Source organism: Pinus tabuliformis, chromosome 6 (assembly GCF_031772625.1).
Source record: "Pinus tabuliformis cultivar Carrire ecotype Pingquan chromosome 6, CPIR1, whole genome shotgun sequence".
Taxonomy (NCBI): domain Eukaryota; kingdom Viridiplantae; phylum Streptophyta; class Pinopsida; order Pinales; family Pinaceae; genus Pinus; species Pinus tabuliformis.
In genome coordinates, this window is record NC_142292.1 from 1,331,717,996 (window position 1) to 1,331,744,716 (window position 26,721).

At 39.8% G+C, this 26,721-nt stretch overlaps 1 protein-coding gene across 3 annotated transcripts in view; it reads left to right on the forward strand.

The window, feature by feature from the left end:
- The first annotated feature begins 3,609 nt into the window (after positions 1-3,609).
- Positions 3,610-26,721, forward strand: part of LOC149263512 (phosphotyrosyl phosphatase activator (PTPA) family protein) — a 36,813-nt gene continuing 13,701 nt past the window's right edge. Inside the window, exon 1 of one of the 3 annotated variants that reach the window (XM_089426411.1) lies at positions 3,610-5,004. In XM_089426411.1, coding sequence (XP_089282537.1) covers positions 3,701-5,004 — 1,304 coding nt within the window. In that variant the 5' untranslated portion in view covers positions 3,610-3,700. Of the gene's footprint in view, positions 5,009-26,721 lie in introns of those variants that run through there. The other 2 variants (XM_089426421.1, XM_089426417.1) reach the window with 2 other exon arrangements.

Below are 26,721 nucleotides of genomic sequence, written 5' to 3' on the forward strand. Positions count from 1 at the left end.
AGCTCTATGATCTACCCAACTTTTAGGTTATCTCCTACTACCAGTGAGGTTCGCCTCCCCCTCCCGCCCTTTAACTTTACAACTTTCAACTTTTTATGACTTGGGTTTCCTATATATATATATCACACCTAAATGGGACATTAACATAGTATAATACCTGATTATATGACTAGTACCCATAAATGGGACATTAACATAGTATACTACTTGATTATATGAATAGTCCACATAAATGGGACATTAACATAGTATAATACTTGATTATATGACTCGTCCCCTAATATATTATAAAAATAGACTTGAACAACCCTTCTTAAGGATCAATATCCACAAAAAGTTGACCCACTGAGTAGTAATCGTAGGATTTATACCTATCATTTGTTGTAATGAACTTCCCCAAAGAATCACCAATAGCTTGCAAGATTGAATCAAACTAGAATTTATGAAGAAGGTTCAACAATTTTATCCACATTGGAATACTTGACATTGGTTCTTCTTCGGAAGAAAATATACGGTGCTAGGGTTTGATGCATAATAAAGTATGGTTCAAGTACCAACGATTGGCCAAAATCTGCTAAGAATCATTAAATGATTGAAAGATAAAGCCTATCCATCTTTTATCTATGATGTTGATAGTCGATCCATAACCTGAAATCAGCACACATTCCGATTGTATCCAAGTGTTCAAAGAACCCCTAGAGACTCTTCTTTCACTAAATTTCACAATGAGGGTTTTACCCTTAGGCTCTATGATCTACCCAACTTTTAGGTCATCTCCTACTACCAGCGAGGCTCGCCTCCCCCTCTCGCCCTTTGACTCTACAACTTTCAACTTTTTATGACCTGGGTTTCCTATATATATATATATCACACCTAAATGGGACATTAGCATAGTATAATACTTGATTATATAACTCATCCCCATAAATGGGACATTAACATAGTATAATACTTGATTATATGACCCATCCCCAATATATTACAAAAATAGACTTGAACAACCATTTTCAAGGATCAATCTCCACTAAAATTTGAGCCACTTAGTAGTATTCATAGGATTTATACTTATCATTTGTTGTAATGAACTTCCCCAAACAATCACCAATAACTTGCAAGCTTGAATCAAACTAGAATTTATGAAGAAGGTTTGACAATTTTATCCACATTGGAATACTTGACATTGGTTCTTCTTCGGAAGCAAATATACGGTGCTAGGGGTTGATGCATAATAAAGTATGGTTCAAGTACCAATGATTGGCCAAAATCCTCCAAGAATCATTAAAGTATTGAAAGATAAAGCTTATCCATCCTTTATCTAGGATGTGGATAATCGATCCATACCCTGAAATCAACATCCATTCCAATTATATCCAAGTGTTCAAAGAATCCCTAGAGACTCTTCTTTCGCTAAATTTCACGATGAGGGTTTTACCCTCAAGCTCTATGATCTACCCAACTTTTAGGCCATCTCCTACTACCAGCGAGGCTCGCCTCCCCCTCCTGCCCTTTGACTTTACAACTTTCAACTTTTTATGACTTGGGTTTCCTACACACACACATACACACAAGGGGTCAACCTAGTGTGTTATAATTGTGTGAAAGTTTGAGGCTTACTTGAGATATAGATCAATGCCCTTGCACCAACAACCTCCAGTTTTCACCACTCCGACAAGAATAAATCCAAATCATCACAGTGGCTCACCCACTAAACTTGGCAACTTTCCTTAACCCACTCCCCTTGATCAATGGAATAGAGAGGTCACCAACCATTTTCTCATGTTCTTTATGCACATGAACATATGATTGTAGATGCTTCTCATCCTCCCTTTATCCCTCTTGACATCTATGGGCCCTCTTTTGCTTGCTTTTCTTCTTTTTATGAGAAGGGGGCTTTGTGGACCTTCCATCCATATCCCCAAGTTATTTCCTATTAAATTGCTTTTGAAAATTTTGCACACAATCATAAAGGGTGTGTCCAATCTGATGGCATTAGGCACACCTAAATGGGACATTAACATAATATAGTACTTGATTATATGACCCGTCCCCAATATAGTAAAAAATAAGACTTGAACAACCCTTGTCAAGGATCAAGCTCCACCAAAATTTGAGCCACTGAGTAACAGTCGTAGGATTTATACCTATCATTTGTTGTAATGAACTTCCCCAAAGAATCAACAATAGCTTGCAAGCTTGAATCAAACTAGAATTTATGAAGAAGGTTCAACAATTTTATCCACATTGGAATACTTAACATTGGTTCTTCTTCAGAAGCAAATATACGGTGCCAGGGTTTGATGCACAATAAATATGGTTCAAGTACCAATGATTGGCCAAAATATGCCAAGAATCATTAAAGGATTGAAAGATAAAGCCTATCCATCCTTTATCTAAGCTGTGGATAATCGATCCATACCATGAAATCAATATCCATTCCGATTATATCCAAGTGTTCAAAGAATCCCTAGAGACTCTTCTTTCACTAAATTTCACAATGAGGGTTTTACCCTCAAGCTCTATGATCTACCCAAATTTTAGGTTAGCTCCTACTACCAGTGAGGCTTGCCTCCCCCTCCTGCCCTTTGACATTACAACTTTCAACTTTTATGACTTGCGTTTCCTTAGATGGACTTGGCTACATTCTCCTTAAATTCGGTCAACACTAATATGCTTCCATATTTCCCTAGTGGACTCATCTTGGCACAACTATTTTCTTCCAAGGAGGAGGTCGAGATAACAATAAGAGAAGGAGATGTCAAATACAAACCAAGGGCCAAGCTTTCATGCAAACCTAAATCACCATTTTTGGCCACAATACAAGAATCATCAAGATTGCAATCCTCTCACTTAGGCCATAGCCTTTTGTAAGTTTTGTAATATTAGTGAATTTGACAAAATATTTATTGCACCTGACTTGGGGAAGACAAAATAAAGGACTCGTGACAACTCCCACCTAACTTAGATGTAAGTATAAAGCAAGATTTACATACAAGGAGGAAAAAATCATATTCTCTAGTTCAATCATATTCTCTAAGAAACTATCCTCAAAGTTGAGTGATCATTGTGGCCTACCAACAACACACAAACCCAACCTAGGCTCTCTAAAGTGATCATCGTAATGTGACATAAACACATCCACTAACATCACACAAAACCAAAAAGAACTTAGGATGTGATTCTAGACCCTACCAACAACACACAAACCCAAAAAAACCTAGGCTCTCTATAGTGATCATCGTAATGTGACATAAACACATCCACTAATATCACACAAACCAAAAAAGAACCTAGGGTGAGATTGACTAGATGACTAGCCAGACCATTTTCAACAAAAACTATACTAAAAGAGGGTGGAATGAGAATCACCATTTTCAACCAAAGTTATATGAACGGTGGGCATAAAAACCCTTGTGCGCTTGAATTACCTCCATCACATTGTTGTGCACTATTTTTTAAATTATATATGTCCATTAATTAAAAAAGATTCTGTCACTTGTAAATGAATGAAAAGGGCTCAATATCATTGGATTTCAGTTTTCGCGAAGATAATATTAATCGCCAATCGACATCAACGGCTCCCTTCAGCTATATATATATAATTTACACACTGTTTTTCTAATTCCCTCCCGCGGACGTTTGGGCGGACCCATGAGCTAGGCCGGTGTATTACCCGCCATCCTTACTGGATGCTTACCCAGCAATGGCTGAATCTGAGATCAATTACACCGCCATACCACAGACCGGAATTAATACCGAAGAATCCACACCGAAGGAAAGCCTAGCCGCGGAAGAAGAAGCAGAAAAAATGGCATCAACACCAGAAAAATGCGACTCTCAGAAGCAAAGAGAAGAAGAAAACCCCATGCAGCAAAACCCCGCAGCCGAAGGCCCCTCGTATCAATCTCCACCGCCTCCGTCTGCGGCAGCCTGCAGCCGCTGCCCGTGCGGAGCGCCCGTGAGTATCCCTAATGGAGACGGTATTGGGCTTTCGCCGCCACCCTTGCCAACAAATTACAGGCCAATTAGGGCACCCGCTCTCCTGACTCCGCCCAATACGCAGGCGGTGATCCTCGCCCCCGTCCCGCAGGCACAGAAGGTCTCAATCGTCTCCCCGCCATATTCCTTCCAAATCCCATGTAGGAGAATATCTACCCCCGCGGATATCGAACACTTCCAAAATTCGGACTCCGGAAGGTCTTTTCTGGGCTTCGTGGTGGCGCTGAGTGAATCGATCCGTGGTCATAAGATCTCCGATGAATGCCACGAATCCCCATCCGTGAAGGCCATCGTCGAAATTCTGGGGATTATGGATGTGTGGATCGACGAAATACCGCCCCTCCAGCAGCCCGCGCGGTATGGAAATCCCGCTTTCCGGCAATGGCAGGAACGACTCCAGCATGGCCAGGAATTGATGGACAGGGTTTTGACGCCAGATCTTCGTGCTTCGATTCCTGAGATTTTCCCTTATTTTGCAGATAGCTTTGGAAACGCTATGAGAATCGATTACGGGACTGGTCATGAGGCTAATTTTGCGGCCTGGCTATTTTGCCTCGCCAGACTGGGGGTCATCACAGAGAATGATTACCAGGCGGTGGTTTCCAGGGTCTTTGTGAAGTACTTGGGGTTGATGAGGAGATTGCAGACAACCTACTGGCTTGAGCCCGCAGGGTCACATGGGGTTTGGGGGCTTGACGATTACCATTTTTTGCCCTTCATATTTGGGTCTTCTCAGCTGGTGGATCACAAATATATGAAGCCCAAGTCCATTCACAATCAAGACATTCTTGACAATTTCTCTGATGAGTATCTCTATCTTTCCTGCGTGGCTTTTGTGAAGAAAGTGAAGAAGGGTCATTTGGCGGAGCATTCGCCCATGATCGATGATATCAGCGCTGTGCCGAATTGGGGCAAGGTGAATAGTGGGATGCTGAAGATGTACAAGGCTGAGCTGCTGGAGAAGGTGCCCATCATGCAGCATTTCTTGTTTGGATCGCTTATTAAATGGTGAGTTTAATCAGATAGTGTTTTCTTTTGGATGTTTATAAAGAAACTACTCCAGCGGGGCTGCACATTCTTTGGCTTAAGTGCCAGGTCTGAAAGGCATGCATTCCACCAAAATCATCAGGTCCTACTCTGGGGCGTGGAAACCTGGTGGACGGCTTAATTCTCTGTTGATCACACTAGTAAACTGACATCGGTTGGCAATTAAAACAAAGTTTTGTTTTAGACAGAATCTTTGATTTTTATGGTCACCAGTATCTGTTGTTTTTGTTTCAACAGAATCCGGCATTTCACGGTCACCGTTGACCGATGGACTGATTTCTTATAACATATAACAAAGTTGCCCTCGATCTTTAAGTAACAGGACTTCATGGACAAACATTAGAATATGCCTTTTGTACATTTTAGCAATTTCTTACTATTTCCAACTGATAAAATATTGTCAAAATGGTCAGTGACAGCCTGACAGGTATAATGACTACTAAATTCTAAAAGCGATATATATGTATGTTTGTGTGTGTATTTTCTTTTTTGTTTTTTATAAGTTCTTGTAGGAAAAAAATCCTAAATTTCATCCGTAAAAGAAAATAAAATATCAACAAGTTCAACATTATCCGAATACTTGTACCTTAAGGATTTTTTTATAAAGCACAAATTGATATGCAATAACATCTCTAAGCTGAATCGAAACAAATGCCAAGTCAGAACGGAATTAGTGAGACGATGGGCAAACGAGTGTCCATCTTTTGTTCTTATAATCTGTCACTACCTTTGGACCAGCTGGAGGTCCTCCTTGGATAGAGAATCAGCTCCCCCATTTCATTCTCTTTACACATGGCTGAAAGAAATTGTGTCAAGAAAGGATTTGTTATTTATTACTTACTCAAATATAGGCCTTCAAGATTCTTCCTGTTGCAAGTTCATTCAATCTATCACCAACTAAATATCATATAGACTTTGTAGTAGGCTCTTTAACTTTTGTTCATTCAATCTGAATCGTCAGTTGATGTGGAATTACAATGTATTTTTCTTTAATCTCTAGGGTCCCTGCAGCATAGGCTGGTAAATTAAGGTAAACTTTCAAGTTTGAATTATCTTTTTCCCACGCCACATAGAATTTTATCATGTCATTCTGTTCAGGACAGCTGACTAATTTAGTAATTTCCCCAGAAGCCAGCATGCTGTTCAAAAATATGCTTCGATGTAATTCGATAATATTTAGAATTGCTCTAATTTATGCCACCCAATTTGTTTTTTTTATTCAGTTTAGCCAAACATATAAGCTAGTGTGAAATGGCCATTTTGATCTTTAGAGTCAGATAGAATAAAAAATGATTCTAGTCTTATACTTTTGTTTTCATATCAAGGGTTAGGGATTGGATTCCTCTTTCATGAGACTCATTGGGTTCCCATCTGCAATTTCCTCATGTGTTTTCAATTTAAATGCTTGTTATTACACATCCTACCATAAGAAATGAATAAGGACTTCTATAAGATGTGTTTTGATCTTTTGCAGGGGGCAGAGTCCCCGATTGTTACCGGAGGGAGGTTGAGATGGGCTGCAATGGCCCTTTTAGAGATTGCAGAGATTCCACCTGTACATCGACATTAAGAACCTAGTTTCTTCTTCCCACTCCCTCAAACCCAGGCTATGATTCGTTGCCTGTTCGCACACTGATCTCTTGTTTGTCTTGTTTCCAGGTTCCGCTTCTCAAATTCCTCTTTTCACCTTCTCCAGGGAAGGTTGAATTCATTGGGTTGCAATGAGCCTCTGCTACTTTCCTCTTGCAATTCTGGAGCCCCCTTTGCAAATTCTTTAAATCTCAGAGGGCACAGCACTTGCTGCAGCAATGGCAGTGTGCCATGGTTGCCCCTGACCTAGATAGAATAGAACAAACAGTGCCAGAGACTGTGTTTGAAGTTAGGGAATCATAGTTCTGGCATTGACCCTCTTGCTCTCCTATCCTTCTCATTGAGTATGATAATGAATTTGTGAGGGACTGCAATAAGAAACCCTAGAAATCCAACCCACAAAAGATGATGCTTCCATCGTACAGTTCTTTAGGATGCTTATTGGAGGAGCTAGTTTGTGGCATTGGGGGTGATGAATGTTAAAAATAATAAGGTAACCAAGGAGGTGTTTCCTAGTGCATTAGCCTTTTTGCCTAGGAAGACACTTCAGTTACCTTTTTGGCGTGTGACTTTATGGGTTAAATTAAAGTCATGGTGAAAAAGTCACTTTGTGGTACATGTACTAGGTACCTTGTATTAATGTCACTTTATGAGGAAAAGTATTAAAGTACCTTTTAATATGAAAGGTACTTTCTATTTTTAAGTTAACTTTATGTGGAGAAAAAGTTACAAACTTACATGGTATAAAACATTAAAAGTGACTAGGTAGTTCATTAAATGAGGGGGGCCACAAGAGAGAGGGGGTCAAATGAGGGAAATGATCTCCACCATTGATCTTATGGGCTAAGATCTAATCTCAACCCTTGGTTAATAGGGTTAGCGTTCTCCTTCCTAATGAGAAACAAAAAGGGAGAAAAGGCAATAAAAGCTCATTCATTCTTTGCGTGAGCATTTTGGAGAAGAAAGGGAGCAAGGAGAAGAGGAGTAAAGCTGTGAAAGGAGAAAATTTGCTATAGGAGGTTGTGTTGAAGCTCTAGGAAAGAGCACGAAAATCAAGGAATCAACCAGGGTATTTCTACCAAAGCATAAGGTTAAAAACAAAGGTCTATGTGGTGGATTTTCATGGCAGAGAAGAGTCAGTGAGAATTTCGAGGGCATGAAAGTCTGGACTGAAATTTAAGTAGACATAAATTTTTGTGAAGTGGCTTTATATTCAAGGATTTATTATATATTTTTGTAAAAGAAAAAAATATTTATTTGTAAATGGGTTTCTTGTTCATGATTTTTGGTCCTAGGTCAAGCACCCATTGAGTGCTCTAGGGAGTCAAGTCAAAGTGATAATGTAAAGTCCCTTGTGGGCTCATGTATCAATGAAAAAGAAACATATTATGTAATTGAAAGCTCTAGAAACCTCTAAGGTGATCAAGTCAGCCAACTCCTTATGTCAGCGAACCCCTTATGTCGGCCTTGAGTACTCAACTTTCATGAGCATTCTGAGGTTAGAACAGAGGTGTGAAGAAGGGCAGAAGGAAGGCAACAAAGGATCTCTCTCTTGTTTTGGTCTTGGACGAGTTTCTCTCTCCTATCTCACATGTGCGAAGTATATAAAAGAGGGTGGCTGGCCTGGTTCTTATTTGGTGGTTTGGTCTTCGTTAGAGGTCTTGGAAGTCTTCATTGAAAGTGATTCTATAAGAAGAGTTCTTTGGGTTTTCCCCTTGTTGGGTTTTGCCCTGTCTTGTAGCCTATTTCTGATGTCTCTTTGCATTGTGATCTTCTTGTTTGGCATTTGTTTTGATGATGAACAAAACATAATAATGATGATGTACTAATGTAATAATAATCACAAGCACTTGTCAAAGTTAAAGAGAAATCTGTAATAAAACCCATATCTCTGCCTTAGATTTCTCAACACAGAGAAGGCTGGAACTACACTGGACAACGGTTTGAGTTCAAGACAAAAGTCCATAGTAGTTTCCAATGTTGGCTCGAATTTCGAGATGATTTTAAAGGAGAGAAGTCATTAATTTTTTTTTCTAATGTTGTAATCATTCTCTGAGATTTTCCATATAAATCCTCCTCAAACTGGTTTTCCCTATGGTTTTTTCTAGGGTCATTGTTGACCAAAAATCACAGTGTAAAAATGTGTGAAATTCTCTATGTGCTTGTTATTATTTCCTATATCACCTGAAAAGTGTAGAGTAGTCTTGAATGTTTCAAATTAATTTGCATTAAGTTTTATATCAGCTAACAGTTTGGGGCTGAGGGCATTAAACAATATGCGAAAATCATGAAACTGGGAGGGCTATAAAACTCAGAAATTTTCTATATGGTATCAAAGCCTATGGACCTATAGTGACACCTTCAGCTAGTAAGAAAAAGCAACAAGCTATCTTCTGCTAAAATTGTGAACAATGAATCAAAAATACCTTCAGATACATAGAGTTTGGTTGTTGAGAGGGAGGCAGATTTGAGATTTAGTGTTGGTTGTAGGGTCATGGTGATTTGTTTGAGGGTGGACGACAGATTGAATGGGGCTGATAGTTTTGCCCCTGGAAGGAGCGGGAGAGTCTTGTGCAACCTTTAACTGATCCAACTCAGTTGGTGGACTTCAACAAGAGGAATGTGAAAGCAAGGAGAATCATTCTTGATGCCATCAAAGACCACATATTCCTCACGGGTAGGAATGAAGTTTGCTTACGAGATGTGGGATTCCCTAGTCACAGTACATCGAAGCTCCAACGAGAATAGGAAGATGGTGTTGAGGCAAAAGCTAAGAAACGCCAAGATGACTAAGACTGACGCCGAGACTTCATACCTCACCAAGATCACATAGGTGAGAGATGAGTTGGCTGAAGTGGGAGAGGTTATCCCTGAGTATCAGTTGGTCAAGATTGCACTAGATGGTTTCACCAAGCAGTGGGATGGATTCATATATGGCATTGTGGTTGAGGACCATTTTCCAGACTAAAGGAGGATGGGATGATTTCATGCAAGAGGAGACTAAGGGGAGTGCCAAGAGTAGCAGTTAGTGTGGTGGGGCCAATGAGGAGGAGAGTGTTGCCCTTGTAGCTAAGGGCAAGAAGATGGCCAAGAAGGGGTCTTCTAGTGGAGCCAAGCAACAAAAGGGGAAGCAAAAGGCCAAGGAGAAGGACATGAGCAAAGTGAAATGCTTTTCTTGTGGGAAGCTGGGTCACTATGCTGTTTAGTGTCCCAACAAGAAGAACAAAAAGGGCGTAATAGTTTCAGCAAAGGTGGATGCGTTGGCCTCCAGATTTGACCACGAAGTTTGCCTTAGTGGTGAGCCTTGCCACCATGTCATGTCTTCCAGTGTGTGGTTTGTGGACAATGGAGCTTCTTGCCATATGACTGGAGTGGGAGAGCACTTCATGAGTCTCAGTGAGGATGATATTGACCTGGAGGTTGTGCTTGGAGATAACTCCAAGGTTAGAGCAACAGGAGTGGGGACAATATCCTTTCAATGGGAGTCATTGCTGTCTTTAAAAGTGACAGATGGTCTTTATGTTCCAGGGCTGAAGAACTTGATTTCAGTCTCTAGTATTGAGGGCAAGAGACATGAGGTGGTGTTCCGAGGAGGACAGGTGCTCATATATCCCAAAGGATCCAGTATTGAGTTTGCTAGAGTGGTTGGGGTCTGTAATGGGAGAGTACAGGTTTATGCTTCAGTCTACTAGAGCCTTAGTGGCGCAAGCTAGCAATAGCGAGTTGTGTGAGATATGGCACAGGAGGATGGCCCATCTGCACCATGGAGCATTCAAGATGCTGAGGGAGATGGTTGCATGGAGATGGTTGCATGTTTACCTTAGTTCAACACTGAGCATCATGATCTGTGCAGGGGGTGTGGTTTGGGAAAGTACACCAAGACACCTTTCTCAAGCAATGACAATAGAGTAGTAGGTATCTTAGATTTGGTACACTCTGATGTGTGTGGTCCTATGTTTCATATATCATTGAGTGGACACGAGTACTATGTGACTTTCATTGATGACTACTCCAGGAAGACCTGGATTTTCTTTCTAAAGACCAAGGATCAGGTCTTCAAGAGGTTCCAAGAGTTTAAGGCTCTTGTGGAGAACCAGATGGGGGAGAAGATCAAGGTGTTGAGGTCAGACAAAGGGGGTGAGTATACCTTTAAGGAGATGAAGGAGTTTTGTAGGAGTACATGCATTAGGACAAAGTACATAGTGCCATATAACCCCAGTAGAATGGGGTGGCGGAGAGGAAGAACAAGGCCATAGTGGGTGCAACTAGAGCTATGTTGCATGATCAAATGCTACCTTTCTTTTTATGGGTTGAGGCATTTAATACTATAGTGTATCTATAAAATAAGAGCTCGCATAGAGTCTTGGGGAGTAAGACTCTCGAGGAGGATTTTTTTGGGAAGAAGCCCGAGATTGGGCACATCAGGGTTTTTGGGTGTTGTTAGCACTCTGTAATTTTCCAAGGCTGCAAGAGAAAATCACAAAGGCAACCACAAACCTACTCTGGAAGCTGAGATCTAGCCCTGCTAGCTTCAGAGAGGGCTCTCTGTAAGATTTAACTTTGTTGTATTAGATATCATGTTAGTTATGAGGGTTGGGAGTTGATTTATGGATTGGTTTGGTTGGAATAGCAAGGGAAGAGCCATTGGGCAATGGAGTCTACAAACTTAAGAGGGATTTGTCTCAAATTTTCAAAGGAGTTTCGTAGGGCAAGGTAGCTGAACTAATTGGATCCTTTATATTAAAATGAAATGAAGTGGAAGAAAAGATACAAGTTCAATAGAAATTAAAGAGCAATTAATAATTCCTTAACATGATATTAGAGGAAAACATTGAAATTACCTACAGCCATAATCAAAGTGTATTTCTCAACAAATTCTGTTCATCAACTTTTTGTGAGATAATTCAGTTTTAAGAAAACATAAACATGGAAACAAAGGAATAACACATAGACAATGAGAGGAGCACTTCACCAAATATTGAACACGTGAATCTTGTGAAGAATGCCCTTTTTATTACTGATAAGTCCACTGACGCTTGAGAAACATACAATAGCTTTCTTCTATACAAAATCCAACTTGTATTACTCCAAATGATGAAGTATTTATACCAATTTATTACAAAATATCTTGATTTAAAATATCAAGTTTTGTTACGAATATCTATACAAATATCTTGATTTAAAATATCAAGATTTGTTATGAATATCTATACAAATATCTCGAAACAAAATTCAAGATTTTATTACAAAAGTATAAAAATAGACTAAACTGTTTAAAAAAAATATTAGTCGGCTGAGTGTTGATGCTGTTTTTAGGCGTTTTGGTAGTGACTAGGCCTTTAAATGAGCAATGCTGTTTGTCTTGTTGGCAGATGTGTCTCGTTGTCCCACTTTTCACTACATTTTGTTTGATGACTGTTGTGTTGAATATGTGATGTTGTCCTCTATCCTTTTGCTACTTGCTGATTAAAATGTGTTGAATGTGTCCTCGTTGTCCTCTGTCCTTTTGTTGCTTCTGTTGTTATTTTAATTTAATAATTTCCCCTTTTACATTAATTTATCCATTTATAGACTATTGGGAAATTTGGGGAAATAACCTTTAATCATAATATATCCGGTGCAAAGGGGGCGATTCTTTTGGATTATGAATGAATGCACGTGGAGGGGCCACATGGCAGCTGGGGATTGGGGGAAAAGAATACAATCGGGATAGTGAGTTATACAACTGCGTGAATGGAGGCCGGGAGATGGAATAGTAAGTGGGAGTGGGATCATGGCGGGGGGAGGTACGTGACAAAATAATAGTGGAGGAGGAGGAGCAGGGACGTGACGAGAGCGGGGAAAAGTGTTACGGACCCCCCTTTGCCATTAAAGAGAAATATAGCGGCGGGGGGGGGGGGGGTGGGGTCTGAAAAGGCTTTAGAGCCGTTGGATTAAAATGGGATCGTGATTGGGCGTGGGGAGAGGTGCGGTGTCTAACCATGGGTGGACCTAACAACCCATTAAATTTACCATATAAATTATCGCATCCGGAGGGCTTATCACAATCGACGAGTGGGACCTTTACCCTGTTTCATCGTGCTTTGCCGATGAACTGGACTCGATAGCCCATCAAATTGCAACATATAAAATATTGTGTCCGAAGGAGTCTTATCACATTGCAATCGCAACTGGGAGAAGGACTTTATTCAAGGAGGTACTTATCGGCGACCGAGACTTTATCGCAATCGGTAGCAGGAGTGTTATCGCAATCGTGGACAGGACATGGTAATTGGGGGGGGGTTGCTGATTGCGGGATGGTGCAACATGTGATAACATGTGGCTAGTGGGTCAGGGCCGATTCTAAATGTGATTGCGATTGCCTATGAGGATTGGCGATACGTGCACTGTGGGCCCAGTTCATGTTATAATATATAGAGGGGCTTTTATATATAATGTATTATGTTGTAATACATTACAATGTAATGTATTATAAAAGGCTTTGCGATACGTTTAATGATATGGGGAAACAACTAGAGTTAAATGTATAGTAACAAATGGGAATGCAGCTAGAGTTTATGTATCAAATGGAGTATAATTAATGAAATAATATGGAATATGGCTAAAGTTGGAATATTAATGGGTTAAGGCTAGAGTTGGAATATTAATGGATTAAGGCTAGAGTTTATGGAAATGCGACTAAGGTTTGGGAATTAAATAATGGATTAGGCTAGAGTTTATGGAAACAAACATAAAATGGGCATGATGGGTTAATGGAAATTTGGAAATGGGGTGATGGTTATGTGGGCCCCGACTAGGGTTAAAAATCATATGGCATATTTATAATGGGGAAAAGATTTTTCACAAGGATAGATGCAAATATACTTTTAACTGTAGTGGAAATAGTTCCCGGGCCTTTATCTGCTTTTAAAGTCTAAACTTCATTCTGGCCTATCTTTCAATCTAGAAGTCGGATTTCGGTGCAGGATATACCATTGGAAAGCTGCATTTGAGCACTTTCTAATGAAAACACCTGCAGTTTGATATGATCCAAACATTATCATGCAAAAATCTCCTCCAATCCTAATACTTGGTGTCTCTTTGGAATAATTTGCAGGATGAAATATTATTTACAACATCTCAAACATAATAATGATCAACTATAATCAAGCGATCCTATAAAAATTTATAGGACCCTAACAGGTGCCTTACATATTCACACGTCCCTGAGAAGAAGAGGACGAAGTTGGAATTCAATGTAGAGAAGGGTATTTTTGTGGGTTACAATGAGACCAACAAGGCCTATTGCATGTACATTCCTACTAGAGGAAAGTTGTCTAGAGGCGGGATGTGAGATTTGAGGAGACACATATACATTCGTTTTAGAGGAAAGTTGTCTAGAGGCGGGATGTGAGATTTGAGGAGGAGACACATATACATTCCTGCTAGAGGAAAGTTGTCCAGAGGCGGGATGTGAGATTTGAGGAGGAGACACATATACATTCCTGCTAGAGGAAAGTTGTCCAGAGGCGGGATGTTAGATTTGAGGAGGAGAGGGCCTTGAGGAGGTCCTAGGAGGTTGATTGGGTAAATCAACAAGCTCCTCAGTAAGGGGCCACACCACAGGTATCAAGATCTTCAGGTGGTACACCAGGATCAAGAGGATCACCTACTTCTGGGGTGATAGGTTCATAGAATCCCGTATCACCGAGCACATGATCTTAGAGTATAGGTTTGCCACAAACCACATAAGGGGCTTCCTCATCAAGAGGAGAGGCTCCTGTGGATGATTTTCGCATTCTAGTGTAGGAGATTACTACATGGAAAAGTAAGCCAAAATGGCTTTGTGAGAGACCTTGAAGGAAGCAAAGGAGGCAGTGGGGAAACCCAAGTGGTCAGTGTGGGAGAGTAGACCACTAGATAGGTTGGGTGGCTATGTGGCAGATGTTGTGGGGATTGAGCCAGGTAGCTATGAGGAGGCTGCTAGTTAGCAGTCCTGGAGGGATGCCTCTATCATGAAGAATGATGTGTGGGAGATAGTGGCGAGACTTGAGGTGAAGCCAGTGGTGAATTCCGGGTGGCTCTACGAGATCAAACATGCTGCGGATGGCATCATGGAGAAGTTCAAAGCTCATTTTGTGGCTTGAGGGTTCTCACACATAGAGGGAGTTGATTGTGAGGAGACCTTTGCACCAATTGCTTGTTATACCTCTATTAGAGCAGTGATGTCCATAACAACTGAGATGGGTTGGAGGATTCTCCAGATGGATGTAAAGACCACCTTTCTTAATGGGGTCATACAGGAGGGCAACCACAAGGCTTTGAGGTGCATGGGAGAGAGTCTCATGTGTGTAGGCTTAAGAAAGCCTTATATGGACTGAAGCAGGAGTTGAGAGCATGGTACAAGAGGATAGGTGCCTACTTGTAGCAGATGGGTTTCCAGAAGAGTGATGCCGATCCAAACCTATACTTCATCATGGTTGGTGATGATCCACTCATTTTGGTTTTGTATGTGGACGACTTGTTTATTACAGGAGAGGACAAACCCATCCAACATTGTAAGAGGGACCTTGCTTTAGAGTTTGACATGACTGATATGTGACTGATGCATTACTTTTTGGGGTTGGAGGTTTGGCAAGAGGATTGGCATATTTTTGTGGACCAGGGCTGATATGTAGGAGACATACTGAGGAGATTCCATATGGAGGATTGCAGGCCTATGGCCACTTCGGTGATCACCAACTAGAAGAAGCTGCATGCTTTTGATTCTAAGTTGGTGAACCCCACTCTGTATCTTCAATTGATTGGTTCGTTGATGTATTTGGTCAACACTAGACCAAATATCTATTTTGCAGTCAACACATTGAGTCAGTTTATGATGGAGCCCAAGAGAGTATACTAGGTGGTTTGCGAAACGTGTGTTGAGGTACTTGTTACCACTCAAACTAGTAGGGGTCCTAGGAGGGGATCCTACTAGGTCAAGGGGCAACAACAAAGCGATAGCCCACTGTCACCTCAGCTAAGGCTCCCTACTCTTTACGAACTTTCACCGATGGGAGGATACCCGGTATAAGGGGAATCACTAGATGAATGGATCAATAAGAGCAATAAGGAGTGATTCCTGAGGCCTATTCACAAGAGAGGTTCAATTAGAGAGCTTGCTTGCTTTGAAAGCAAGGTGACATGGTCTTGAGGAAGGGCTAAGAGGATTCTCGAGTCTAGGCTTCGGAGAGATGCCTTAACAAGGGGTTCCCTAGACCCAAGGATCCTTGTGGAGTTGAATTTACAAAGTTGCGGGACCACACAGAGCCAAGTGGACCCAAAACTAGGTTAAGGGTGTGGAGTTGATCATCTAATGAGGTGCTTGACCTAATTAGGGTAGGGAATAAGATCAAAGGACTAATTTTATTTTGAGATTTATATACAATGATCTTAATGAGGACACTAACCCAAATCGATCTAGGGCAAGAATTGATCTTGTAGTTAGGGCTTGCTATATCTCGAGATTCCAACGTTAGATTTGCTTCAAATTTGGAGGACATCTAGACAAAACCCCAATGCAACAGTGGACCAAAAATCGAGGTGATTGGATGGCTAGAATGGAATTGAAGTGATGCCCTTGGAGACCTATAGGGCTAGGCCTAGAAAGAGAAGGAGGAGGCGAGAAAAACATTCTTTTAAGTTGACCACCAATGGACAAGTGCCTTGCTTTTGGGATAGATGGAGTCAAGATGAATTTGTGATATGGGGAGAATTAACCCAATCAAGGAGGTCTTTAGCAACTTTGCATGGCAATTAGGGCATGAGAGCAGCTACCCAAGGACTTTATACTTTGATGTGCAATGTTTGATGACTTATCAAGGTATATTCAACAAAAATAACCTCTAGGAACATTCGCCCATTCATACATGACACATGCAATGATGCAACACTTCAAAAGATTAAAATTTCCACAATTTCACATAGAATAGTAGTAAATTTTGAGACCTAGATAGCGAAAATCCCAACAACACTCATGTGATATGATAAATACAAGGAACATGAGAAAGAGATCACTTACATGTACAAAGAGTATACCCAATCATCAAATCATGAAAAGGATGAAGCTCCAAGATCAAGAGATGTAAACATCAAAATTCATCCATGAAACCAAACTCGTCCTCCAAAAGGGAATTTGAAATTCTCCAAGTAGCTACTAATTCCAAATCCAAGCGATGATGATAGAAATTTATCACCTCTCATCTATTTATACATCTCTAATGAGTTTGATTGGCCTAATTAAGCCCCAAATAATAAAATATCGTGCAATAATAACATCCCTTGGTGGCAATCCCACCAAGATAGCTCAATAACATAAAAATAAGCCTCTAAAGAGGGCAAAATGATCAATACAATGAGTCGTTGGGCCTTCGAAGAGGCTTAATGAAGTCCAAAATGTGCCATGATGAGAAAATGGAGTCGATTGGCCCCTTGTTTTCCAAGCAAGTCACTGTGGTGTTCCCAAGTGGGTGTGGGGGCACAAGGACATCCTCACGGGTCTCCAAGTAGATCGAAAATGCTTGTAAACCATCTGTGAAGGCTAGGATGATGACATAAACCTTTCCTTTGTCTCTTGCAGTGAGACACATCCTCATCTGGACCCAAGAACATCTACCAAGTGTATGGTGCAAGTGTGGAGCCGGTTGGGCATGGTGAACCATGTGCATCATCTTCATCCAAAAGGTGGAACACGAGCAATCAATGAGTGGTGTTGGGGATCCATGAAATAATCTCTACTATGGTGGAGGCCCATGATTCTCAACGCTCACCCTCTAAGTGCCAATGTGGCCCTTTGGAGGGCTAGGACCTCATATAGGGAGACCAATCCCCAAATGGTACATGTACTAGGTACTTTATATTAATGTCACTTTATGAGGAAAGTACTAAAGTACATTTTAATATTAAAGTTACTTTCTATTTTTAAGTTAACTTATGTGGAGAAAAAAGTACATGGTCCAAAACTTTAAAGTGACTAGGGAGTTCATTAAATGAGGGGGGACCACATGAGAGAATGGGTCAAGTGAGGAAAATGATCTTCACCATTGATATCATAGGCTGAGATATAATATCAGCACTTAATCAATAGGGTTAGGGTTCTATCTAATGAGAAACAAAAAGAGAGAAAAGGCAAGAGAAGCTCATTCATTCTTCACATGCGCATTTTGGAGAAAAGAGGGAGCAAGGAGAAGAGTAGGAAAACTGCAGGAGAACAGTTACAGCTGAGATCACATGCTACAGGAGGCACAAGTTCCTAGGAGACCGTGTTCAAGCTTTAGGAAAGAGCATGAAAACCAAGGAATCAACCAGGGTATTTCTGCCAAAGTTTAAGGTGAGAAACAGAGGTCTGTGTGGAAGATTTTCGTGGCAGGGAAGAGTCTTAAAGGCTGCGCGAAATTCTGGCCCGCAAGTTTAATTCTGCACACTGTTTGAGGCACCTGTATCTGTCAGCGTTAATCTGTCAGCGTTAATTTCGGGGGAAGATTTTAAGGAGGTTAAGTCCCGAAATTTAAGGAGAGTCTGGTCCGAAATTTAAGGAGACAAATTTCTGTGCAGTGGCTCAATATTTAAGGATATATCATTGTTTTCAAGTGCTGGAACTTAGGGCTGAAGTGGCAGGCCTGTAGCTCAAATTTCTGGGTATTGAAGTATGAGCAGAGAAGGCTGGTACTACACTGGACAGTGGTCCAAGTTCAAGACAGAAGTCCAGAGCAGTATCCAATGTTGGCCCAAAATTCAAGATGCTTCTAAAGCAGAGACAAGTCCTTAAATATATGTTTCTAATGCTGTAATCATTCTCTGAGATTTGCAACATAAATCATCTTTAAACTGGTCTTCCCCTTGTGGGTTTTCCAGAGTCACTGTTGACCAAAAATCACTCTGTAAAAGCGTGTGAAATTCTGTGTGTGCTTGTTATTATTTCCTATTTCAGCTGAAAAGTGTATAGTAGTCCTGATTGTTTCAAATTAATCTGCATTAAGTTTTATATCAGCTAACAGTTTGGGGCTGAGGGCATTAAACAATATGCAAAAACCTTGAAACTGGGAGGGCTACAGAACTCAGAAAATTTCTACAACGAGACTGCTTAACTGTCTTTCCCATCCTACTTGTGTGACGAGGCTGGTCTTCATAAATTGCTTACATGTCAAGGTAGGGTGAGGTGGCACTATGGTTGGTTGACCCTCTCCTTTGTCTTATAAACCCCCTCTTGCAAGCAAGTCCCCAAAATGGCTTTTTTATTGTCTTTCATATAGAGACTTCTTAGAACTTAAAGAGCCCGCGATGCTTGAATTTACTAATTGTCAAGAGGGCTTTTTGACAGGTTTTTGATAGCTTTATGTGGAAGGGAGAGTTTGGTAAATGAGGGATTGTACAATCATCATCAAGTCACCAATCATCATGGTCCTTTGTCTCAGTACAGTCATGTCTTACAAGACTGCTACTGCTTTGTCTTTGTTATTTCTAGCATTTCCCAATTGCCAAGCAAACTCCTCTTTACTTTGACTCTTATTGTTGTACATGATCCCCTGCCACCCCTGAGTTACTTGTAAGCTGTTAAGGAACATGCATGGGAACATATGTGGGGTTATACTGGCACATGATTTTTTCCATAAAAGACAATTTTTTATTATTATTAAAAAATATAATGTACAAGAAGTTCAACCGAATAGATTTTGAAAAAATAAGCCTTGAATTTCAGTTAGGAGCATCAATAGTCATCTTAGTGCTTCATGTTTCTGGAGGTCATCTCTAGAGCTCGTTGATGAAAACGATATTCTTTTTGCAAGTTTGAAAGGATTCATTCTTGGATTTCCTACCTCTTTTCCATGAGATTTCTTTCTGTGGATGACATTGAAGTCCATTTTTAGTTGAAATATATCTTCTTCAAATCAAATATGAACCTTCTCCCCTTTGGGGGTTATTTCTGGCGATCCACTTTTCCCCCAGCCTGTAACTGTTTTTATGTTTGAGATAGCGTGGAGATTGTTTTGTCCATCAATTGTTTGCTGAACTTCAGGTTCTTCTTGACTGTTGAATTACTCACTGGTTCTGCATATTATAGCTTGATGATTGGTGTCCTTCCCTCTCTATGACTATTCTTGAGTTTCTGCAAGAATATTCAAGCAAGTATCCTATTACAACTTACAATTCAACTCATTTGTACTTTTGGTTTTTAATTGTCTTTTTCCAACCTCCTTTTTTTTTTCCTTTTTGTAATTCAATCCTCTTTTTGGGTTTGTATTGCTCTAGTCTTGGGCAAGATATTGCGAGGTTGTGTTCAAAACAAACCTGACCCCAAAGGAATACTTTTCAATACTTGATTGCTTACTTCTAAACATGATATGAAAGCTCAAGAATCACAGATGTAGGAAGCCCATTCTCCTCCTCCAAATTTAGATTAACAGAAATTGTATCAGATTGATTGAGCTGCATCACTTTAATTATCTGTGAAACTGAGAAGAAACACCTCAAAGAGTTCCCAATAGCTTCAAACACAGAATCATGGCACAATTCGAAGGGTGTTCCAAATCCAAACAGTGATTGTTTGAGCTATTCTCATCCTGGTATTAAAGTCTATTTCCTAAAATTTCTGAAAAATTGTAGCTCTCCTTTTGAAAGGATTGCTTTCAAACACTCCATGTGGATATTTACTATTAAAAATAAAATAACCGCAAATTAACTTTTAGGTGAAATGGTTTTCTTAGTCATACCTTGTAACTTTTGATTTTTTAGCCCTTGGGAGTTGTTGTTTGATGTGAGGGCTAAACTCATATAATTTCCTATAATTTCCAAAACATTCATCTGCCATTGCAACCATGAAACATAAATTTTCAGGTATTGAAGTCGATCTTCTAAAATCTAAGTTACCGAAAACGACTAGGCTCACCACTAAGTCGATCTTCTAAAATCTAAGTTACCGAAAACGACTAGGCTCACCACTAAAAACGCCGTTCCCTGTTTCTGATCCGTAAACGGGAATGATCCTTGCATGATTCGCCTGAAAACGACAAAAACGTTTTTGCATTCTCCTGCCAAATCGGAAACGGTGGATCCACTTTTGAATGCATTTTTTTAAGTTCCAATTTTTTTGGATCCGTTTTCGGAAATTTGGAAACAGATCACAAAATTCATGATCCGTTTCCGGAGATGGATCAACCCCGAAAAAATGCCTATGTCGGGAATGGTTCGTTGTTTTTGTGAGCTCGATCGGGAACAATGCATTGTTATGTTTTTAATATCGTATAATGAGCCGCCTATGCCATTACCATATCGTATAGTATTGTGAACCGCCGACGAAAGCTGGAGCTTGGAGCATTTGAAATTTGCTAGAGCCTGGTATTGTGAGCCGCATCCAAGAGCTGGAGCTAGGAGCATCCCCCATGTCGCCGAGAGCATATGCCATAGCCTGAGTCGCAACCCGAGAACAGCTTGAGAGCCTCCCCTGAGTTGCCACCAAGAGCATCATCCAAGCTCGCTGCTCGATTTGGACCTTAGCTGACAATGTTTATGTTGAATTGATGACGATGATAGATGATAATTATGTATTTTTAGATATAGAATCTAGATTCTAAAAGATGAATGTTAATATATATATATATATATATATATATATATATATATATATATATATATATATATACATATTTCCAGCGGCAAATATGGCATCAAACATAGGTTCATAATATGGTGAATGAGAAGCATTGAAGGGGATATCAGCATTATACCACCATATAGTTATGTAATCACAGGCAATTTCTCTCAATTCTTTCTTCCAATTGTCATCTAAAGTAGGCTGCATTTGACCTCTATTAGCTTGAGGACCATGTGCACTATCAGAGGGAGAGGTGGGTGTGACTTTGAAATAACTATTGATATCACCATTCTTTTTAATTTTACCCTTACCCTTTTCTTGAATAGACTCCAAAGAGGGAGGAACATATCGAAAGGGGTTGGATGCATCAGTGCAAGGGATAGATGAAGAACACTCATAATCAAAATTGGGGTTGGTAGACATCATGTGTTTTATGCTCCTCTTCCTCCCTATTTCAACCTCTATTTCTTTTTGTCTAGCTTTTTCTTCCGTAAACTTCTCAATTTTTTCTAGCAACTCCTTCCTAATATCACCAATTTGTTCTAGTAGTGTTGGACATGGAACAAAATTTACAATGCATTTGATTATCGATCATCTCAACACTTAATTATTTAATGACAAAATTTGCAATGCATTTGATTATCAATCATCTCAACACTTAATTTTTTTATGACAAAATTTGCGATGGATTTGATTATCAATCATCTCAGCATATTCCCAGACAACGTCTTTCATTCTAGGAGCCATTTTTTTATATTTGGACTTGGAAATGAAATGACAAAAGTCTGAAAAAAAGAAAGAAAAAAAAGACAACTCTTCAATGTTCATTTCGTTTAGAAAAATTACTCTTTTCAATTTCTAGATTTGCAAAAAAAAAGCAAGCGTAGATTTGAGGAGTTAAAAAAAAAACCTCTAGCCTCCTCAATGTTGCTCCAAAATCCAACTTCTCAATGCTGCTCCAATGATTGTGCACGAAGTTCGTCAATGCTACTCTAATGATTTCCCAAAAGCCTCCTCACTGGTTCTCCAAAAACCAACTCCATCTCTTCACAAACTCCTTACAAATGCTCACACAAATGCAATGACATAGTTGTGAGGAAATGTGAGTGGGTTGGGTAACTTTTATCGGCTTGGGAAAGGGTAGATGCATTGAGGAAACTTTTAAACAAAAAAAATAGCTTTCAGGTCCGACTTTGCTGCCCCTTTCTGTCGTGGACTGGCTCGGTTTGGTTATGATAGGCTTGGCTAAGTCGGTCGATCCGTTACCGAACCGGCTGAGTTGGTGTCTTGCTTGGCCGGTTCGGTAACAGACTGACTTACGAGCCAGTTTTTGTACCGCGCCGGCCTGGGTAGGGGCCTACTTGGTCGACTAGGTCGAGTCCGATTTAGACTGGCCTGGTTTTAAAACACTGGGTAGGATTATGAGCATGCCATTGCAATCTTTCATCAATTCGTTGGTATCAAAACAAGGTAGAAATGAAGGCACTAACCCATGGTATTTTGCAATCCCTTAAAGTTAGTTTCAAAGTGATCATAAATGAGGGGCACCCAAAGATTATCATTTATTACCTTAACATCAAGTGTCACCACCTAAATGGGGAAACAATTAGTTAGATTTCATGGATTAGGAATGTTGTTGAGAATTTCGAGTTTTAAATATTTGAGCATGTTAATGGTTAGTGAATAAAATTGTTGAATGGTTGGCCACAAAGGCAGCTAAAATTAAGGAAGATAAACTATCGTATTAAGAGACCCCACCATTGGGGATGAAGACAATTGGGAAAGATGTGAATTATGAGGTTTGTATTCCCCCCATTGATTAATGCACTTCTCATTTGTTCATTCTCAATGCATCCTTACTCCCTTACTCCATAATTATCACGCCCTACATAAGGTATCCTGCCATGTATGAGATAATATGAGTACAACTCATGTGTGGATTGTTGGAACAACTAAATCGGAGTATAATATTAGAATAATGCTATTTTAAAGTTTAATGCTCATTTATGTATTTTATTCAGATAAGATCGTCTGTGATCTTATTAGCAGTTTCTTAGTAGAAACTTGCTGTTGCTATTTTTCTAGTAGAAACTTGCTGTTTCTATTTCCTAGTAGAAACTTGCTGTTTCTACATTTGTATTATTTATCTGAGCTTCATTGCTCATTCATTCAATGAATTCATTCTTTGAAATCCATATGCGTGTTTCTGCACTGTTTTAGATACAATGTTGCATGGTTGGATGAAATGCTATTTATCTCTAAATTCCCAACATGAAGAGAATTCCACCACCTTCCCTTCATTCATCTTTTGCATAAGTTGTTGAATCTATCTGTTCGTAAAGTTTGTTTGTTTACTCTCATAAGGAGAGCAAGCTTGCTTGAGGACTACCTATGTCGTAGTATGAAGGCTTTGAGAAGAAAATTCCTTCAACACATGGGATTGGTTTAGTGATTTCATGGCTTAGCATGAAAGATGTGAGTAGTTCTCTTAGAAAAGTCATCCTTGAAGTCGCACAAAGTTTGCATCAAAAAGATCTTGGATAGTCCATTAGGGGGAAGTAATCATTGGGGAATAGGAGGAATTGGCAATGCTATTACAAGCCATTTTTGAACAAAGAGTTGTTAGTGGTCCAGAGGGTAGAATGCAATACTTCCAACTAAAAGTATGAAGACTTTAAAAGCAAAGCATGAACAATTTAGAGAACCTTGTTTGATGAAGTGTTTAGTGGGTTGCCAATGATCATTGAAGAAGAGATTTCAACCTAGTTAAAGGAGCCATTTGTGAGAAGTAACTTGACCTACTTGTTATTGACTAGTGTATCATTTTCGTTAAGGTCCTCACTGTTAAAAATTGTAGCTTGGTGGTACTTCTGTGGCAGTGCCTGGCCTGTAGAAGTGATTAAGTAATCTCAATGAGAGATTAAGTCACAACCGTTGATTTTGAGATGGCGAGATTTAATGGTTTCAATAATTAATGGGTTTATAAAAGGAGATGGGGGAAGTGAAGAGGCACACTTTTCAAGAGAGAGGAAAAGAGGATTGAGGAGAAAAAGAAAAGGAGCAGCCAGGACACAAATCCCAAGACAGCTAGCAGGAAAGAAGGGCACATTTCTGAAGGCAGTTTGCAGCAAGGAAAGGGCATGCTCTTCTAGGAGATTTTCAGCCATTAATGCAGGTTGTACAGTAGCAAATCTGGGCACAAAATTTTAGTTGAGGGCACGAATTTCAAGGAGAGATGCTGCTGTTTTGGACAGGGAAAAATGGCACAAAAATCAAGACAGCAAGGGTGTCATTTTCTATACTGTTTTCTCGTGACAGTAAAAAATGGCACAAAAATTGAGATAGCAAGGGCATTGTTTTCTAGATTGTTTTCTCGTGCATTTAGTGCTGTTCGCACAGTTTGTACAGTACATATAACGGAACCATGGAATTCTAGACAGTGGCACGATTTTCGAGAGAATATTGGACACATTTTTTGAGATAAGTGCAATTGATTTTTGCTGGAAATTAATTGTTGTAAACTCAGAAATTTCTCTGTGAGCTGTGCCCAAAAATCTCATGTGTTAATTTTTTGCGGGCTTTTATTGTTATCTTCAACTTTTAAAGTTCAGATTTAGTCTTTAGTGTTTCTGCTCATAAAAATCAGATTGCATGTGTTTGGGTTAAAATACATTATCGTTGAAGTTTTTATTGGAGTCTGAATCTGAGTGTTGGCTAAGTGTTTGACGAGATTCCTACAGTAGATAATCACATTGTAGGTGAAATTTCAACATGGTACCAGAGCAAGGTTGCTTAAGTATAGTGGACAGGTGTTGACACAGGCTTATTGCAGAGATTTCAAAAGGGGATTGTGAAGGAAAAGTGAAGGGAAAAGTGACTGTTAGTTAGTTGGGGAAGATGGCTTCCGGTATCAGATATGAGGACAGGTTGAAAGGGGTCTCTAACTACTTGTAGTGGCAAGTGAGAATGGTAAATGTTCTCAAGGAGAACAAGGTGTGGAACTTCGTTAGCATTGTTGTGCTTGTACGCACATCAGATCCTTTTACTCTAGATGTTCATGAGGTGAAGAAAGCGAGGGCATTGAGGATTATCTTGGATGGTGTGAGAGACCACCTCATTCCACATGTGGCCGAGAAACAAATAAGCAAGGCAATGTGGGATGCAATTAAAAATTTGTATGAGGCAAAGAACGAGAATAGGAAAATAGCCCTTAAGGACAAGCTTCTTAATACTAGGATGGTCAAAGGAGAGCGTGTGGGTTCCTTTCTCACTAGAATTGCTCAAGTGAAAGATCACTTGATAGCAGTTGGAGAGTTCATTTCAGACTTAGAGTTGGTGTATAGCTCAGTGTTACTTGGGAGCTGGAGCTAAATGGGGAGCGGGAGCGAAAACGGGTGCGGGAGCAACATTTTCAAAAGCTCCTGGTTTGGGAGCGAATCTCGGAGCGATTTTTATATATATATATATATATATATAAAAATCGCTCCGAGATTCGCTCCCAAACCAGGAGCTTTTGAAAATGTTGCTCCCGCGGAGCTAAATGGGGAGCGGGAGCGAAAACTGGTGTGGGAGCAACATTTTCAAAAGCTCCTGGTTTGGGAGCAAATCTCGGAGCGATTTTTATATTATATATATATATATATATATATTTTGATACATATATGTCAACAAAAACATGTAGAATGATGAATTAGATATAAAAAACATAAAAAATGTTAAAACATCGCTTGATCATTGAACCATATAACATCAATCATCTAGAAGTTATAATCTTCATCAACCACGTCCGCAAGTTAGTAACATACAACATATTGAGTCTCGTGAATCATGATTCATCAATCTTAAAGTATCAACTTCAAGCTTTCAAAATTGAAAATTCAAAACATAACATTTATCATCATTGATCACCAAAGTTGTACTTGTAAGCTAAGTTTAACCATTACAAGAAATAATATCTAACATGAAATGAAATGTTATAAAATGAATTATGAAACGAAATGAAACAACTTTCACGAAGCATCATATTCATAATTCAAAATCATTACCAATAAGTTATAATTGCCAACTTCAAACTTAAACTGTCATATATTGTTTATAAAAAATATCATAATAAATATGAAAGAGTCAAGACTCAACACTTATGAAAACTAATAGAGACTAGAAAAGACAAGTAAATTGTAAATCTATTATCTACTACTTCATGTGGCCCTTGCCACAAGGAGTGTCTGATGTATGAGCAGGTCGTGGTGGTCTTCTAGGAGGTCTCCTCCCGCACAGATGAACGACCAGAACCAGAAGGCACATACCCTCCATGTGAGGGTGTAGATGGAGGTGGTGACAGCAAAGGAACAAGACTTGGAACTCGAGCCCTGCTACTGGATGGTGGAGGTGGCATGGTTATTGCTTCATCTTCCTCTCTCATAAGTTTCGCTTCCAGTTCTTTAAGATGTACAGTGCCATCCTCCAAATTATCATCCTCT